A 16,923-nucleotide genomic window follows, 5' to 3' on the forward strand; every position below is an offset into this window, starting at 1 on the left:
AAGAAAGCTGAGCACCACAGAATTGATACTTTTGAACTCTGGTGTTGGAGAAGACTCTTGAGAGTCCCTTGGACAGCAAGGAGACCCAACCAATCAATCCTAAAGGAAATCAGTCCTGAATATTCATTGTAAGGACCAATGCTGAAACTGAAACTCAACACTTTGACCACCTGATGCAAAGAGCTGACTCATTTGAAAAGACCCTGATGCAGGAAAAGATTGAAGGCAGGAAGAGAAGAGGATGGCAGAGGGCTGAGATCGTTGTATGCCATCATCGATGTGATGGACATGAGTTTGAGTAGGCTCTTGGCATTGGTGATGGACAGGGAAGCCTGGCATGCTTTAATTCATGGGGTCACTAGGAGTCAGACATAACTGAGTGAATGAACTGAACTGGACTGAACTGAAGGCTTCCCTGGTAGCTCAGCTGGTAAAGAATCTGCCTGCATTCCTGGAGACCCGAATTTGATCCCTAGATTGGGCAAATCCCCTGGAGAAGGAAACAGCTACCCACTCCAGTATTCTTGCCTACAGAATCCCCATGGACAGAGGAGCCTGGCGGGATACAACCCATGGGGTTGCAAAGAGTCAGACGTGACTGAGCGACTAAGCACAGTATAGCACCGCATGGCAGTTAGTGGCTGCATTTTTACCAACCCATTCAGATCATCCTTGGGTTGGAAAGATCCTCTGGAGAAGGAAATGACAACCCACTTCAGTACTTTTGCTGGAAAATCCCATGGACAGAGGAGCCTGGTAGGCTACAGTTCATGGGATTGCAAAGAGTTGGAAACGACTGAACAACTTCACTTTCACTTTCAGATCATTTTAAAGGTAACATAGCAATTAGATGTTAGGACTGTGTATTTTCAGGTAATGAATTACAACAGATTTGGAATTTAGGCTAACCTGTGATTTCAAAGAGTTTAATGATTTTCTTATATACCTCAAATTATACTATCTTTAATTTATTTAGTCAATCAGTACTCAAAATAACTTTCACATTTGGTCTCCCAGCCATTCTTTTCTCTTTTTTTTTCTGGCAAGAGGTGAAGAGGTTACCATCAGGCTATGTGTATGATCACATATTTTCATCTTTTGCTTCTTCTTGACTGTAACTATTATTTTGCCATAGAGTGGGAAAGGATAAAGTTCTAAAAATAAGGGTGCAATTATTAATAATTCACCATCTCAATATGAGCCAACAGAAACTGACATTATTTTCTTTCCCACAGACAGGACTCCACATTCAGGAAGGGGAATTCCCTTGTGATGAAGTTAATGATGATGAGAATGTCCGTAAAGGGAAAAATTTCCAAAATATTAGAACTCTGACTTTTAGACCATAGTAAATATTATGGTTTAAGTGTAAGAGAAACACTGAGTGTTTTAATTCCTTTATAATAAAATTTAATAGTTTTAATTACTGTGTATAAAATATAAGCCTTTATAGGTCCTTTCTCTATGAGCAATGAAGTTTATGATTTGCTCTGAACTTCAGTTTTTCATAGCTTATCTGATCCCCATTACTGAACTCAAACTAAAATTTCCTCTGACATCAGCAAGAGCTTTTCTGAAATGTTTGCAAAGCTCCAGGTGCATGGGTCCCTGAATAAATATTATTTCAACACTGATAAGCTGCGTAGGTGAAGACCAAGTTAGGAAAGAGGTCTACAAGGATTTCTTAATGAAAGCAGGTGGCTGTTGATAGCCTAAATAGGTTCAACAATTAGTTAGAACATTTTTAGGACTTTCAGTGCATCTCCCAAGGGATTTCTGTAATATTTAGAAGGCACTTGTTTAGGAAGATACTCATTCATGCTCCCCTAATAGGGAGAACGTATTTTAAAAACTACATATAGTAAGACCAGAAGTTCTGTTTCTAGTAGGGAAAAACTTTAATTTTTGCATTTATTCACCTGCTAAATTTTAGGAATTTCTGCAATATCAAAGAACTGCCTCCCTATACATGATATGGTTTTCAAGTATAAGTCAAAAGACAATTACCATATTTATTTAAGATGAACCTATAAAACATACTCTGTGGAACAAAGTTCACTTAATAAATAACAGTCCATACCAAGTTTAAGTAAACTTTATCTTCATGCATTGTATGCATTAAACATATTATCTACTCTAAATAAGGTAAACGTATCTGCTTGACTAGAGTCCCAAAATAAGATGTTGAAACTTTCTCACTATTGTCATTTTATGACACATGAGTTTCTTCTCGGAAAAATTTAAAATGCATTTATTTTTCACCTGTATTTACACTTTGACTCAAATTAATCCTTGTTCAAGCCGTACTACCTATATGAGAAAAGTTAAGACCTATTAGCAAGAGTATACATAGTAAAACAATACTGTAAAGTTTAAACATTGTTACCAGCACTTAGGCAAATTAAATCCTCAAGAAATATTTTTTTCTGAAATATATTTATTGGCAATAGGGTGTGAAATAAACTAAATCAAATTTCACATCTCCTTCAATGATGTTTTTGAAACTCTGAGTAATGACCCAGGTTGAGCCATTAATGCAAATCCTCAAAACTTAAATAGTTTCTTGATGCTTTTCATTTTGAGACATCTTTTAAAGAAACGACAGATGCCTCTCTACATGCATTCTAAAAATCAATAGAATGAATCAATAATGCTCTCCACAGGTAATAAATGCTGAGAAGCATTTCTGCCTATCCATATTGATCAGGAGAATTGCTTCAGATTGGTTCTGATGTGTATAAAAATCATTTCCTTATTGATCAAAGCCTCCCTTCTCCACTCTGATATGATATTTCATATACGGCATACAACTGTTTTAGACTTCATTCATGTATATCTGTGATAAATTTCCTATGATTTGTGTATGAGACCAATTTGAAATATAAATTGGGTGTTTTTGTTTCTGTGGGGGAACACATTGCTTGAAATTTATTTAAAACATGAATAATCATGAGAAATTACTGAATTTATTCTAATGAGAAAGATAATGATGTTTTTCATCCACATTTTCTTTATTTGTAATAAGCTTAAAATTTTTGAGTTTGCTTCTGTTTCTTATAACAGAATTCCATTTATGCAGACACATGCATTTATACAGAATGATGCTATTCCTGGTAGTATAAATAATAGAAAGCTACATAGTTTTAGTCAACAGTTGACTCAGATTGCTGGCAACTTATATTTTGGTTACATGATCAAAAATACAAGTGAACATTCTGACCTTTTAACTAATGTGTGTTGTATGTATATACATAGAATAATAGGAAAGTATGTCTTCTAAATTAACTAACAGTAAGTGTATAATTTTAATAGATATAGTTTCGTTAAATAGGACTCTATGCATCTTTGATCCAAACAATTGTTTTGGCTAATAGTACATGATAATTCATGGTTTATTGGGTAAATATTATTAGATCAATCAAGGACTTTTCCAAGAAAGCTCAAATTCTAATTCTTGATACATTAACTAGTGTTGTGAAGTATAACCAGAACCTGTTATAACATATAATATTGACAGGTCTGTCAATATAACTTGGTAAATTCCATAACCATATACTGCCTATTTTCCTCATCTGACTGTTCCATTACAAAATGGCATTATTCTGGTCAGTGTATAAACTATCGTGGAAAGTGTCACTGAACCACTATCTCCTTTTTTATTGAAAGGCTTCATTCATCTCATGACTTTCATTTGGATTTTCAGGGACTATGAATTATATAATCAAGTCCAAATATCTCTACTTTAGATAATTTTACTTTATTAATCTAACAACTTGACTTTGTCCTTTTTTTTAATTCTGAAGAAATTTCTGATGCAAATCAAGTTGGAATTGTTCAACAAAAGAGAGTAGTTTTATTGGATAAAATATGTCCACTGCATTCAAAAATACTATTTGGGTGAGCTGAGGAAATGTCAGTCAACGTTGAAAGCATAAGTGTTGGAAGGAAGGTGTATCCTGGTTTGCTTCCCCTAGAACAAAACTAAAGTTTATAACATCTTAACACTTACCTTTCCTGCTCACTAAGGCTCTGATGAATCTCGAACACCTGATTGGGCTCTATGAGCTCTAAAAGAACAAAAACTGCTTTCCTAGTTCTCTCACATATTCCCAGGAAGCTAATTATACAATAAGATTCTTGGAGTCAACAAGTACCATTAGGGTAACCACAGAAATGAAATTTTTGAAATATTTCTTTTACTTAAATAGAAATTAATTTCAAGTATTCCTGGGGGCAGGCATAGATTCAGCTGGAAACTGAAGCTGCACACCCAAGAGATATTTACTCTGACTCATGTTACATTTTAGTGAGCGCAGCTTCATCACAGTGGGAGAGACAACATTGAGCCAATCAATAAAAATTCATCTGGAGGTATTAGGGCATGACGTGCAGGATAAGAGCTTTAGCTTTTGATTCATATAGTCCTCATTTCCAGATTCCACCACTTTAAGCTGCGTGACTTTGAGGGAAGTTGCTTTTATCTCTCTCATTTTCCTCCTCCATGAAGCAGAGTATGTGCTAACATACTCTGTGGATCATAATGTGAACCACATGTATAGTTTAAAATTCTTACTGGCCATGTTTTTTAAAAATCTGATGAAATTAATTTTAAAAGATTTTAAATTGAATACAGTATATCCACTAGTATGGTGCTATGTAATCAATATAAAATGATTAATGAAATACTTTTCTTTTTTTTCATATCGAGTCTTTAAAATCTGGTGAGCATTTTATAGTTGTAACACATTTCAGTTTGTATTAGCTGCATTTCAAATGCTTAGTCAGTAGCCATATATGAGTAGTGGCTACTATAATGGGTAGTGCAGGTATGTGTTCACCTCATAACGTTGTTGTAAGGATAAAATGAAATAATGTGTGTGAAGTGTTTAGAATGGTGTGTGGCAAATAAAAAGGACTAAAAAGGTAGTTGTGAAAACAGTTACGACTTAGTATTGACTGCAGCAGTGCTAAACTGGAGTGAAAAAGCAAAAATATACGACATGATTCTGTTCTAGAGTAATCACAAAGTTAAGAAGGCAAGATAAATGCTTAACTATAATGTATGGCATCTTATTACAATATGAATGTAGGAATAAAGTGCCATAAATGCTCAGAAGAGAAAGAAAGATCTTCCCCGTTAGAGATGCCTTGTACACCTTGGTGAAGAGAATCATTTTGAACTGGGATTTAATCAATGGATCAATTTTTCTTAGGAAAGTAAGGTAAGAGACCATGAAGATGGGCTTCCTGGCTGGCTCAGACAGTAAAGAACCTGCCTGCAACATAGGAGACCTGGGTTTGATCCCCGGGTCAGGAAGATTCCCTGGAGAATAGCAACCCACTCCAGTGTTCTTGCCTAGAGAAGTCATGGAGACTAGCAGGCTGCAGTCCATGGGGTCGAGAACAGTCAGACACGACTGAGCGACTTCACTTTCACTTTATACTTTCATGCATTGGAGAAGGAAATAGTAACCCACTCCAGCGTTCTTGCCTGGAGAATCCCAGGGACAGGGGAGCCTGGTGGGCTGCAGTCTATGGGTTCGCACAGAGTCAGACATGACTGAAGCAACTTAGCAGCAGCAGCAGCAGGCTACAGTCCATGGGATCACAAAGAGTCAGATATGACTGAGGAGGATAAGAGAAGGAGGATAACACTTTAACCATGAAGACAGCTATTCTTTAACCATGAAAGACAGAATAACATATTCTACCAGAGGAATAATAGAAGTAGTAATTCAAAAGTAGAGAAACGAAAAAATATACTTGAGAAATGATGGCAGATTTTTAACGGAGAACACAGGGTCCATATAAGAGTACCCTTGGGTGAGCAGATGCAGATTTGTATTAGTGAAGAGGGCTTAAAAGCCCTGTTTAGATACTACGCTGTTACTCAGTGTAAAAAGGAAACAATAAAAAGAGCACTGATTTGGAAGTCAAAGATCTGATTTTAACAAAGTTCCACAATTATCATGAATATATATTCTTACCTTGGGCAAGTCACTTCATCTCTGAGTATTTATAGTGAGGTGATTAGATATAAACATAAAATATAACCTGAGCATGTTAAGAGTTGTAACAAATTTTTGTTGTCACTGTTGTGGCTTTTTTTGTTGTTGTTCTATTCAAGTTTATGGTATTTGTTTTGGATGGGAGTGGCATAATTGAAGAATGCTTTAGGAATTATTGTAGACAGATTTAATGCTAAAGAAATTGTAACAAAAAAATCACCTGGGGTTATCTTTTCAATGGTCCTAACATCTAAAATTAAGGACTTTTGATATTGTAAACATAACAGTTGATAATGGAAAAATTGTAGAAAAGAAAAGACAAACGGATAAAGGCCAGGTTGAGGCTGGAGAGGGATAAAAGGTATGAAATTGTCACTGCAGTTTGGAGTCTGAAAAACAGAATACAGTAAACAAAATTGAAATGGAAGAGCTAGACAGATAATTTTGCTGGAAATGTGGGAAGGGATGAATCATTGAGTCTTTTTCGTTTAGGAAGTACAACATATACTCTAGAATGTGTGCATTTAAGAATTGATATATGTGGAAGATGGCTGAGGAGTGGAACATGGAGTCACTTCCTTCCACAAATACAGCAGATACACAAGCAGAATAATTTCCACAGAACACTTATTGAATGCTGGTAGAAGACTTCAGCCGTCCAAAAGGGCAAGAACACCTCCACACAACTGAGAAGGACGAAAGAAAAAGAGGGGAAAAGTCTAGATGGGGACTGTGCCTTAAGGAGGGAGCTGTGAAAGAGGAAAGATTCCTGAACGCTGGGACTCAGCTGAGGGCAGATGAGCCTGCCTGGAGGGAGAGCTTTGGAGCCTTGGAGGAGAGTGCAACCTTTATGCATAAGACAAAACAGTAATCCCACTCATGGGCATACATCCAGAGAAAGCTGATTTGTTAAGATGCATGCACCCCAGTATTTGTTGCAGCACTATTTACAATAGCCAGGACATGGAAGTAACCAGAGGAATGGTTAAAGAAGATGGGGTATATATTTACAATGGAATATTACTCAGACATTTAAAAAATTAAATAATGCCATCGGTAGCAACATGAATGAACCTATCATACTAAGTGAAATTAAGTCAGATAAAGCCAAATATCGAATGATGTCACTTATATGTGAAGTATAAAAAAAAATGATACAAATGAATTTACAAAACAGAAACAGTCCCACAGACTTTGAAAACAAACATGACTAACAAAAGGAGGTAAATCAGGAAGGGGATAAATTAGGAGTTTTGGAGTAATATATATACACCACCATATTAAAATAAATAATCAAGAAAGACATACTGTATAGCACAGGGAACTTTACTCAATAGTCTGTAATAACCTATTCAGGAAAAGAACCTGAGAAAGAATAGATACATGTATATTTATAACTGAATCACTATACACCTGAAACAACATTGTAAATTGGCTATATTCCAATATAAAATAAAAGTTAAAGAATTAATTGATGTGTGTGAAAAATGACTACTGAAGACCATTGATGTTTAATGTTCAGAATTTAACAGAGTATTAAAGTGAACCCCATAATTCTTCAGTTTTAAGCATTAAATTTGTGCCTATAAGGAAATTCAATGGCATTAACAGAGAAGCCCCAAATGTCACACTTCTCTGAATTGTAATTTAAGAAAGAAATTTTAAAGTCAGTAAAAAGAAGCAAGGAGATCAAACCAGTCCCATCTTAAGGGAGATTAACCATGAATATTCACTGGAAGGACTGATGCTGAAGCTGAAGCTCCAGTATTTTGGTCATCTGATGGGAACAGATGGCTCCTTGGGAAAGTCCCTGATGCTGGGAAAGATTGAAGACAGAAGGAGAAGAGGGTGTCAGAGGATGAGATGGCTGGATGGCATCACTGATGCAATGAACATGAACTTGGGCAAACTCCGGGAGATGGTGAGGGACAGGGAGGCCTGGCGTTTTGTAGTCTATGGGGTAGCAAGGAGTAGGACACAACTGGGCGAATGAACAACAACGAGAAAAGAAGCAAGAGTTTTTAAATAATAAATATTTCAATTAAAATCCCAACTTTACCTTCTTTGAGTCTCATTCTTCATTAACTAAAAAGGGAGAATATCTATCTGTTAAGATTGAGTGCAGGACATGTGAGGTAACTGGTGGTGCTCTTCAGTTCAGTTCAGTCACTCAGTAGTGTCCGACTCTTTGTGACCCCATGAATCACCGCATGCCAGGCCTCCCTGTCCATCACCATCTCCCAGAGTTTACTCAGACTCACGTCCATCCAGTCCGTGATGCCATCCAGCCATCTCATCCTCGGTCGTCCCCTTCTCCTCCTACCCCCAATCCCTCCCAGCATCAGAGTCTTTTCCAATGAGTCAACTCTTCACATGAGGTGGCCAAAGGACTGGAGTTTCAGCTTTAGCATCATTCCCTCCAAAGAAATCCCAGGGTTGATCTTCAGAATGGACTAGTTGGATCTCCTTGCAGTCCAAGGGACTCTCAAGAGTCTTCTCCAACACCACAGTTCAAAAGCATCAATTCTTCGGCTCTCAGCCTTCTTCAAAGTCCAACTCTCACATCCATACATGACCACAGGAAAAACCATAGCCTTGACTAGACAGACCTTAGTCAGCAAAGTAATGTCTCTGCTTTTGAATATGCTATCTAGGTTGGTCATAACTTTTCTTCCAAGGAGTAAGAGTCTTTTAATTTCATGGCTGCAGTCACCATCTGCAGTGATTCTGGAGCCCAAAGAAATAAAGTCTGATACTGTTTCCACTGTTTCCCCATCTATTTCCCATGAAGTGGTGGGACCAGTGGTGCTCTTAGTGCTCAATAAATAATGGCTACTGTGAATTCATTCTAGCAGACCTGAAAGACAAACTCATCTCCTTTCTTTTCAAAAAATATTATGTATTTATTTCATACCACAACTCCTCCTACATCAAGCATGTGTTGACTGTTGATTATGCTATTTCATAATTAATGTCAAAAATATTGTAGTAGGTAATATGCAGAATTCCTAAGCTTAAGTAGAATTTGTCTAGGTTAAGAGATGAGTGGTGAAAAAATTAAGGTAACTCTTGGGTATTTTTGGTATTTACTCTCAAATTGAATTTACACGTTTATATTTAAAATCAAAAGGCTTCCCTGGTGGCTCAGACCATAAGGAATCTGCTTGCAATGCAAGAGACCTGGGTTCCATATCTGGGTTGGGAAGATCTCTTGGAGGAGAGCATGGCAACCCACTCCAGTATTCTTGCCTGAAGAATCCCCATGGAATATTTTGGGGCTGGTGTCTCAGACAGTAAGGAGTCTGCCAGTAGTTTTTAAAAATGCCAGCATTTTACTAATATTTGCACATTTTGTTAATATGCAATGAGTTTCCAATTTTTGTTGGTTCACACAGTGATTCCATATACCCAGATACAGTGTTACCACTTGATTTCCATGGGCTATTTCAGTTTATATACATCAAGAGATTCAAAGATTCAAGTTTTTATACCAATTCCAATTGAGACTGCTTTGCTCAAGATATTATTAAACCTGTTTTTTTTTCGAAAATTTTCTTTCTATAACAGAGTATAAAGAAGCTCTATAATGTTAAGTATATTTAGTACTAAAATTTGAAAGAAATACTAATTTTTTAAAGATTTATTGGCCCATTTATCGGCTTTGAGTGAAGGCAAAATTTAGTGCTTTCTTCTTTAGCCAGAAGAAGTTGGCAAATTAATCCAAAGGAGTAAAATGAGTAGCAATACAAGTTATCCTCTTTCAAACTCATTGGTAGGTGAAGAAGATAGTGATTTAACTGACAAGAAGTTATCCTGAATTATTGATAGATTAAAATAAGTATTAAGTTTTTCAGAGATGTGTGGATCAGAAGATAGTCATAATCATTCATTATTGATATCTACTGATTTACATAAAAAATAACACTTAGAAAATTATATCAATCTCCTCCCTGGACTGCCTACTTCCTCCCTATTTTGTAAAAGTCTGGGCATCCTGATAACGTAAATGTTAACCAAAAGAGGAGCAAGTCATTTTTATGTAATACATGTTGAAATATTTATGTTTTTAAATATCTTTATTTTTAGATCATTGTTGATAAATTATAACACTAAGTATTTTAATCATATACTGTACAGTTCCAGTTCATTCGCTGAGTCATGTCCAACTCTTTGTGACCCCATGAACTGCAGCACGCCAGGCCTCCCTGTCCATCACCATCTCCCGGAGTTTACTCAAACTCATGTCCATCGAGTCAGTGATGCCATCCAGCCATCTCATCCTCTGTCATCCCCTTCTCCTCCTGCCCCCAATCCTTCCCAGAATCAGGGTCTCTTCCAATGAGTCAACTCTTCGCATGAGGTGGCCAAAGTATTGGAGTTTCAACTTTAGCATCATTCCTTCCAATGAACACCCAGGACTGATCTCCTTCAGAATGGACTGGTTGGATCTTCTTGCTGTCCAAGGGACTCTCAAGAGTCTTCTCCAACACCACAGTTCAAAAGCATCAATTCTTTGGCACTCAGCTTTGTTCACAATACAACTCTCACATCCGTACATGACCACTGGAAAAACAATAGCCTTGACTAGACTGACCTTAGTCGGCAAAGCAATGTCTCTGCTTTTGAATATACTATCTAGGTTGGTCATAACTTTCCTTCCAAGGAGTAAGCGTCTGTTAATTTCATGGCTGCAGTCACCATCTGCAGTGATTTTGGAGCCCCCCAAAATAAAGTCTGACACTGTTATACTGTACACCCATGTGATATTTGTGGAATGTGTGCATTTATAATTTAGTATAATCATTCTTAAATACTATGCTAAATGAGATTTTAAATAGTCTATTTACTCAGGAATTGCATATTAGGAGTCAATGTTTTATTAAAATTTATAATGGTTAAGTATTTTGTTAAAATGTTATAAAATTTTAAAATAGAAATACTTTCACATTTTTTTAAAAAGACATATTCAACATGAACATTGTTAGTACAAGTTTTCATAAATTCTCATGTACTATTTAAAGTTTCATATCTATTGTATTTTAATTCCACTGACCAAGTTTGATGTAGCTAAATCTTCTATCCTTCCTCAATTTTCATTAAGACTGTGACATTGGTATGACAAATGATTCATCCTATAGATTATTTTTTATTGCCAGTCATCAGGATGTTTAGAAAGATAACTGTGCATACGTTTCTAAATACTTTCTAGAGATGTTACCAGTAGTCTGTGATTTTTTTTCTTTTGAGAGCACCACCCCCCCTCACACCAGTAGATACTAATGTAGTAATTGATACATCCTGATTAGTAATTGACACATCCTGGTAAGTAATTTTGAAAATCTTCTAACCTAGAAGCAGTTATGGAGAAGGCGATGGCAACCCACTCCAGTACTCTTGCCTGGAAAATCCCATGGATGGAGGAGCCTGGTCGGCTGCAGTCCATGGGGTCACATAGAGTTGGACACGATTGAAACAACTTAGCAGCAGCAGAAGCAGTTAAGCACCTCAATTCCCAGTAAAACTAATTTGATGTCAGACATTCTATGCCATGTAATAATCCAATATGCTTCATAGAGGTGAACATGATGTTAAATAGATAGATGGATACACACAATCTTACAGTCTTTTGAAAATGACTTCAAGTAAACTTGCAAACCTCACCATGAACTTGCTGACTCAAATCTGTTCAAGCAAACACACCTTTTTTAAATACCTGCACCATGATATTGTTGAATTATATTAGTTCAGTTCAGTCGCTCAGTCGTGTCCGACTCTTTGTGACCCCATGAATTGCAGCATTCCAGGCCTCCCTGTCCATCACCATCTCCCGGAGTTCACTCAGACTCACGTCCATCCAGTCCGTGATGCCATCCAGCCATCTCATCCTGGGTCATCCCCTTCTCCTCCTGACCCCAATCCCTCCCAGCATCAGAGTCTTTTCCAATGAGTCAACTCTTCTCATGAGGTGGCCAAAGTACTGGAGTTTCAGCTTTAGCATCATTCCCTCCAAAGAAATCCCGGGGTTGATCTCCTTCAGAATAGACTGGTTGGATCTCCTTGCAGTCCAAGGGACTCTCAAGAGTCTTCTCCAACACCACAGTTTAAAAGCATCAATTCTTTGGCACTCAGCCTTCTTCACAGTCCAACTCTCACATCCATACATGACCACAGGAAAAACCATAGCCTTGACTAGACGTACCTTAGGTGGCAAAGTAATGTCTCTGCTTTTGAATATGCTTTCTAGGTTGATCATAACTTTTCTTCCAAGGAGTAAGTGTCTTTTAATTTCATGGCTGCAATCACCATCTGCAGTGATTTTGGAGCCCAAAAAATAAAGTCTGACACTGTTTCCACTGTTTCCCCATCTATTTCCCATGAAGTGATGGGACCAGATGCCATAATCTTCGTTTTCTGAATGTTGAGCTTTAGGCCAACTTTTTCACTCTCCTCTTTCATTTTCCTCAAGAGGCTTTTTAATTCCTCTTCACTTTCTGCTTATGAAATAATATACTCCTGTCATAAAATTCCAATATTATTATTTTCTCTATTTTATTGATTGAATTTTAAGAAATTACTAATAACTTTTACAAATATTTTCAATTATAATTTTTAGAGATTAGACTCCAACAAAAGGTTTAATGGCTAAATTCTTTTCCTTTTCCTAGGGGCTTTGATTCTGCTTGATTTTCTTTGCAAAAAAATAGAAAATGATATTTACCACCTACCTTGTTATTATATGAAGATGAGACAAAGAAAGTCATTTGATTCTTAGGAAAGTCACAAACTATGTGTCTATAGTGTAAGGCTGAAAATGAAATCCATATGTAATGTCTCTGTCAGCAAAGACTTGGTAGAAGGGGCTTTGTAATAAATATTCACTTCTGCTGCTTTGGACACTCAAATCCATCCTAAGGATCTTTGCTGTGTCAGGCTTTGTTCTAGATGAAGAAGCCCAGTAGATATAAAGGCCATATCTTGCAAATAGGCCATATTTATCATGGTCAATTTTACCATGTTTTAGAAACTCTTCATGGCAATTTGGGTTATAATATGTGATTAAATATTTCACAGTGACCTTTATGGCAATATCATTATAGAATTTTTAACATGGAATTGTAAGCCCTGGGATTTCTTTGGAGGGAATGATGCTGAAGCTGAATCTCAAGTACTTTGGCCACCTCATGCGAAGAGTTGACTCATTGGAAAAGACTCTGATGCTGGGAGGGGTTGGGGGCAGGAGAAGGGGACGACAGAGGATGAGACGGCTGGATGGAATCCCTGACTTGATGGATGTGAGTCTGAGTGAACTCCGGAAATTGGTGATGGACAGGGAGGCCTGGCGTGCTGCGATTCATGGGGTTGCAAAGAGTGGGACACGACTGAGAGACTGAACTGAACTGAAAGCTCTACTTTTACAGTATATCACCTACTTAACATTGGTCAAGAAGGTGTCACTGATAACAGTGCTGTGCTAGATATGACAAAGCTAATGACTAAAAAATCCAGACTGTATTCAAAGTGCTGGTGACTAAATGTGAGCTCCCTCCAATACCTAGGGTGTCATCTTAAGCAAGTTATTTAGCCTTTCCAAGCCTGTTTTTCTTCGCCTATCTAGGAGTTATTATTTTCTTTATCATTAGATATTGTAAGAGTATCTGGAATTATAGATAGTAATTAAATTTACTGAATCTAGTGTACAACATGTTGAAAGAGTTTAATGAATTTTATGATTCATTAAATCATAATATGAATGATAATATATATACCTTCTAAGTATATATATATATATATATATATATGTGTGTGTATATATATATATATACCTTCTAAGTATGGTTAAATAATCCCATGGACAGTACTAATATCACTTATTTAACCCACACACTGAGCTTATGTAGACATATTTTGTTGCTTTTACTTACTTCCAAATTCCCTGATAGTTTGCAGCAGGATTTCTTTAATAAAAGTTTTAGTTGTAATTGTATGTGGATATGATTTCATTTTAAGGAAATTATTCAGTCACAAATATTGGTATAAAAATTATGAGAATACTCTGTGCTATACTTAGCTCTTTTATGAAATAAAATTTAGTTTAACAGAATTTTAAATTAGATTTAAAATGCTGAGACATGTTTAAAATGGAGGTGTTTGTTTTCACTTCAACTCCAAATAAAAGTTTGCTGGACTAATGAGTATCACAATTTTTAAAGTATAAATGTATATTGTTATAGTTTTAAGCAGTGATGTAGTATAATAAACAAATTTTAGTATAATAAACAAATTTAAGTATAACAAATGTAAGTATAAATTATCCACTGTGTATATATTTATTTATGTATGTATTAGTGTGTATATATATAAATATAGATAGATAGTTTTGAATCCTATTTTTAAAACTTTTCCAGAGATAATTCTCTTGAAAAGAAAGGTTTATCATTTACTTGCTTTCAATCTCATCTTCTCAAAATTATTTATTAATCCCAAATACAAGGAGACTAGTGGGGCATTTTATGACCTCTACATATAAAACAGATCATTTAAAAATTTTTAAATCTACTCATTGGCATATCTTAATTGTGGCTGGGATTATTTCCTGTACAACCAGGAGTTAGTTCAGATTTGTTGACTAACATCTAACACGAGTCTGAATTATAGTTGAAACAAAACTGTATATTTTGTTGCTTGTAAACTGTTACTGCTTGAAATAAAACTTTGGTTTTCTTTCTCTCTCCCTTCCTCTCTCCCCCTCTCTCTCTGTCAGGTCGAGTTTTAGCTCAGGCAAGTGGCAATGGGGTTATCCATTTGCTGGATCTTAAATCTGGGCAGATTCACAAACTGATGGGCCATGAGAGTGAGGCTCACACAGTCATGTTTTCTCGTGATGGAGAGACTCTGTTCTCTGGAGGCTCTGATGGCACCGTTCGAACGTGGTCTTGATGGTCAGTGTATACCACTGCGGAGGGTATTCCCTTTAAGGCTTGAAAATGCCTCATATTGTCCCAAACCAGTAAATAGCTGGTTAAATGTGTCAGCAGGTAACATTTACAATTTTCTTTAAAACTTGCTTTGGACATAAATGTTAGTGCTCATACTGTTACCAATAAAAGATAATAACTTTCTGCCTATTTATTTGTCTTTTTTTTTCTCTCTCTCCTTTTGATAAGAATTCCGAAACAGACCATCTTTGCTAGTGGTTTGGAAGAAACAGTTTTACAATGACGCCTAATGACAGACTAGATGAATTACAGGAGATTGATTTTGAATGTTAGAAAACAAACTGCAGGAGAACCAGGCTACTTTAAAAAAAAAAAAATCAAATCTAAACTGAAAGAAGACCTTAAGTGTAATTATGTATAGCACGGGGAAAGGCTTTCTACAAGCAAAGGGTCAAGTAGAATTTGGGAGCACATGTTTTCACAAATTCTTTATCAATGATTGTGCTTTATCTGTTAATAATAATCAGAGACTGCAGGTGGCTTAAATCTAAATGCAAAGCTCTTCAGAACTTTCATCTCTGCAGCCCATGCAAGAATGCATCGGGTATAGTTACAATGTTTTTTATTTAATTATTTGATTAGTGTTTTATTGTAATTTCAATGCAAGTAAGTATATCGCACTCACGTGAAATGCCTTTTCCCCTCCTAACGCACGCATCCACAGTATAAAATGCGACTGCTTAGAGAATGCTCTAGTCTGATCTCAAGGAGCAGCTCGGGATTTCGACCTAGCTGGGCTCAGAAGCCAGTTGTTGGCGCTGTCCGTGGTGCTGAGGAATTCCCGGCTGCCGGCAGAATGAGCTCCAAATCAGCAGTCTGCAAACTGCTCTCAGTGATGCAGAAACCCAGCTAAAGTTGCTCCTTTCCTTCACGTCCACAGTTAGCATTTTCTGGTGTGTAAGAGGGGATTCAAGCAACATATTGTGGATGATGCTGATGTTATTGCCGGCGGAGTGGGCTTTAAGCTACAGCATGCTGTTGCTGATTTTGATCCTCAGAGCCTAGCCAAATCACCTCTACTGCCGTATCAAACACTGTGTAAGTGAACTCATGTGTGGAGGAGGCATAATCAGCTGGGAAATTTCTTAGAAGTATCTGGGAAAAGGCTAAAAATAAGTTCAACATGATTCTTCTCCTGAGGTCTGGATTGCTACAGGACCAGCATTGCTTCTTGCTTTGAATTCTGAAGACAGGTCCAAAGCATATTTCTTATGTGTGTCTGCTGTGTTTCTCTCTGGAAGGGCGGGAGACTGCTTCTTGACTGTGTTCTGAAATGGGAGGTAGAATGGATTGCCTTTAATTCAAGCCTGAAAAATGTATTCTTTGGATAATTAAAGAGAAACTGCTTTCCTAACAAGTGTGATCTTTTAGTTCGTATTGGTTTGTGACCCCCACCACCACCATTTAACCTCCAGAGTGATTAGGTAAGTGTATCTTATGACATGAGTTATGTTTGTTTTCTCAAAGAAATAGATGCAGTCATTTTAAATCATATGTAGCAATGTGGGGAGGGGGAAAGTTTAGCTGGGAAGCGGTCTTCAGTTTAGCAGTGTTTACTTACTTATTAAAGATCTTCGGATAAACATTTTGATTTCTCTAATATTTCTTCTTTTAAATAAATATTAAATTGCACAAGAGTAGCATAGTTAGGAAGAATGCTTTTTTAAAAATAATAAGTTTCTTACATTGAAGATAAGACCTTGTTTTTTCCATGCAAATTTAAAAATATATTTTATATTTAAAAAACATGTTTAATGTTTATATAAAGTGAGTATGACATCCCTATATTACCTTTGAGTTTGCATTTACCCTAACCTAACACATTAATGCCTACCTGTAGCTTGCAAAGAGATCATTTTCTGTCTGTGTCCTTTTGAAACAGAATGATCTGGGTATTTTATATGGCTTATCTTGCATGT

General features: G+C 36.5%; 1 protein-coding gene across 2 annotated transcripts in view; it reads left to right on the forward strand.

Moving 5' to 3' along the window:
• SPAG16 (sperm associated antigen 16) overlaps positions 1-15,131 on the forward strand; it is a 1,117,670-nt gene extending 1,102,539 nt beyond the window's left edge. For both annotated transcript variants that reach the window (XM_070292279.1, XM_069578269.2), the window contains one exon: positions 14,770-15,131. In XM_070292279.1, the coding sequence (XP_070148380.1) occupies positions 14,770-14,945 (176 nt within the window). In that variant the 3' untranslated portion in view covers positions 14,946-15,131. The remainder of the gene's footprint in view (positions 1-14,769) is intronic.
• The last annotated feature ends 1,792 nt before the right edge of the window (positions 15,132-16,923 follow it).

Source organism: Ovis canadensis, chromosome 2 (assembly GCF_042477335.2).
Source record: "Ovis canadensis isolate MfBH-ARS-UI-01 breed Bighorn chromosome 2, ARS-UI_OviCan_v2, whole genome shotgun sequence".
Lineage (NCBI taxonomy): Eukaryota > Metazoa > Chordata > Mammalia > Artiodactyla > Bovidae > Ovis > Ovis canadensis.